This window comes from Ciona intestinalis, unplaced genomic scaffold (assembly GCF_000224145.3).
Source record: "Ciona intestinalis unplaced genomic scaffold, KH HT000085.2, whole genome shotgun sequence".
Lineage (NCBI taxonomy): Eukaryota > Metazoa > Chordata > Ascidiacea > Phlebobranchia > Cionidae > Ciona > Ciona intestinalis.
In genome coordinates this window covers 60,599-63,919 of record NW_004190407.2, presented here as the reverse complement: position 1 = coordinate 63,919, position 3,321 = coordinate 60,599, and the positions used below count along the sequence as shown (strand labels likewise).

General features: G+C 34.1%; 1 protein-coding gene across 1 annotated transcript in view; it reads left to right on the top strand.

Annotated features, from left to right (window-relative positions):
• Window positions 1–3,321, top strand: part of LOC100184923 (FH1/FH2 domain-containing protein 3) — a 30,269-nt gene that overhangs the window by 4,350 nt on the left and 22,598 nt on the right. The window contains exon 4 of the mRNA XM_026838433.1: window positions 1,465–1,532. Within this exon, the coding sequence (XP_026694234.1) occupies window positions 1,465–1,532 (68 nt within the window). The remainder of the gene's footprint in view (window positions 1–1,464; window positions 1,533–3,321) is intronic.

The following is a 3,321-nucleotide window of genomic DNA, read 5'->3' as shown; positions in this document are numbered from 1 at the left end:
ACCATTGTGGGCATATGTGTCCTTGAGCAAAACACTTAACAGCAATTGCTCCAACCCAGTGGTTACTAATAGGTTGTCTAAATCTTCAGCCTCACCTAAAAAAATTCCCAAAAAATAGTCACCCACAAAGTAACATACTTGATAACTCATAAGCTGGCACGAGGTGTATGAAACACAACACCAGTGTTTAAGGACCATCGTTTTCCAGCCAGACGAGGATAAAGTAAGTTACATTCATTCCTTATGAATGAATGGACTATGTTATTTCAAGCATTTGGACCTCAGCAGCTCTTTTTGTATTCCCTACTTCTAAAATTGGAGGCCTTTTCTTATACCTGTATTGTTTTACTTCAAAGCTGGCTTAAACAAAGGGGCTTAAAAACAATAACAGTTACTAAGCCCACACTTCAGAATATACTTTCCGTTTTAATATACAGATTTAGAATAAATATACTTGACAGTTTTTAATGATATTTTTAGGTTAATTTAAACAATTGTGAATGTAACTGTATTTTTAAAATGTTACCCCGGCTTTTTTTAACAATTTTAACAATGTCACTTTAACATAAATGGCTCTTTGTCTGCTAGGTGTAGCGACCACGCTTGTTTTCTTCCAAATAAATGTAAATATGTTTTTAACTGTAAGCGTGTTATAACAACTGTTGTTTTATCGCTATATCTTGTCTTTTCAATTTTTTTAACAATGTCACCCCAAATTTTACCCCGCTGTTAGGTGTCTATACAAACAAGCAGAGCCAAAGTATATTGCGTTCACCACATTAATCAATGAGGTTCCCTATGTCTGACAACTATGAGTGTAACTGTATTTTAACAATATCACCCCAGCTTTTACTCTGCTGGTATGTGTCCATTCACCACATTAATCAATGAGGTTTTCTATGTTTAACAAATATAAATGCACCTGCATTTTAAAATCGCTCAGATACAAATTTAAATTTCCAAATTAAGTCATAAAACTGTGGATTTACTTTTGTGGTCTGAAATACCATGAAACTCCCATGGCTGTACCGCGTGAGAATTTCCCTAATTTAGCTCGACAGGCGCATAAAGTTCTAGATTGTTTCCTGTTATTGGTTGTTGACTTTTAATTGCTCTGCGTCTTTCCGTTTTGATGTCATTACATACTGTCGCTGCAATTCTGCTAAATATTATAACATCACAAAGTGTTTGGTTTGTGTTCAGTTCGTTTTAAAAACAATAGAATTAAATATTAGTAATTTAGTTAGTTATATTATATAGTAGGGTGGGGGAAGATAGAACACCTGTCATTTTATTTAAATACATTTACATTTGATTGGAAGAGAATAAGCGTGCTCGCTATTCGCTGACCCTACCCACTCGAAGAGCTTCCAGCATTTCTAAACTCTCTTGATAATCAAATTAAACATAAAGGCTATATATGATATACTTATATATATTATATATTTATTTTTATTTTTTTAGAGAAATTATACAATTCGAAGGGTCGTGAATTAAGAAGAGCACTGTTTTCTTTGAAGCAAATTTTCCAGGTAACTTACATATAAAGTTTGCATGGTGTTTGGTTTTGTAGTTGCGTTGTGTTAGGGTAATATAGTAGGATGGGGGAAGACAGGACACCTTTAGCACATAATATCCAAATATACTGATTGTGTTTTAAACAATTACCAACGGTCTATGGGAGTCGTGAGGATACGGTTTTATAATTCTTTAACATTCTTTGTTTACTACCAAATGGGACGAGAAAATAGAATGAAAAGTTGTCCCAATTTCCCCCACCCTACTATGTATAAATACAATTTTGTGTACACTCTGCTAATTTATTTTCATTTTTAAAGCATGAGTCAAGCACTTTAAAATTATGACTAATTTCCAATGCCAGCCTAATTAGGCTGTGGGCTGAATTTTGATTATACGTTTATGGAAAATTGAAGGCTTTTTGAGTCTGTATATAGGCACTATACACTTCTGTCATTAAGAGTTTGAAACGTCTGTCTGAATTATAGCTTTTTTGTCTGTTCTAAAAAAATTGTTTTCATAAACCATTTTTTTACATGAGTGTTGCACGCCCTATATTAAAGGTAGCTGTACACAGTATCCAGAATTCGTCCGTTTTGTCTGTTTTGTCCGGATTTCACTGCCGCATGCGGAACTGGGTTTGCATATGACTTCGCAAGCGAATTCGCATGCCGGATACTGTGTACAGCCACCTTAAGAGTTATTATAATTTTAAAATGTCTGTCCGAAATATAGGTTTTATGGTGTCTTATATAAAAAAAAACAAATTTATGCATAAACGAAAGATATTTTTTACACGGGTGTTGCACACCATACATGTTGGCTTAATACACCTCATGCTCACTGTCAAGTCAGGATAAAATGTAATAATTGTTAACGTTTTAATAAGAAATTTTAGGTTTTGTTTTTGAATGAATGTACCTTGCTTTGTCTTCGCGTGGAAAAACGGCAGTCTTATAATAAAACGCACGTTCTGTTTCATACACCTCGTGCCAGCTTACGAGTTACCATGTATGTAACTTTGCGGGTAATGATTTTCTTTAACTTGTAAAATGAATGAATGAATGAAATTTATTTCGAATAACGAAGAACAAGAGAGTTGACAATAGCGAAAAGACGGGTAGTGACGGTAAAACAACAGTTGTTAAAACACACTTATTGATAAAAAAGAAAGAAATAATGTTTTATTTAAATGCATGACTGTTACACCCTACGGATATACAATGTACAGTAAGGGGGGGAGATGGGACACCTTTAGCACATAATATCTTATTATCCTAATCATGGTTCAAACAATTAACAACGGTCTATGGGAGCCGTAAGAATACGGTTTTGTAATTCTTTAAAATATTAATGTTTACTACCAAATGGGATGAGAAAATTGTTTGTGAAAGTGTTCCATCTCCCCACCCTACTATAAATTAAAATGCCTTTTCTTTGCTTGTATTATCTATGTTAGCGTGCATTTGCACAAGCTGGTAATGGTCGCTATGTGGCCATTAACCTAGTTTAATCGCCGCTTTCAAAGACAGTGGCAATTAGCGTTTAAGGTCGCTGGAGATTCTATTGTATAACATTAATTGTGTTTGATATATTCATAAAGCAAAGCATTATTACTGTTTTACTTCGTTTAGTTGACGTTATATTGTAATATTAATAAAATAATATTCACTCATAAAGTAACATACATGGTAAAGTAACATACATGGCGATTTTAAACGATGGTAACTCGTAAGCTGGCACGAGGTGTATGAAACAGAACACCCGTGTTATAATGACAGTCGTTTTCGCGCCACGCAAGGA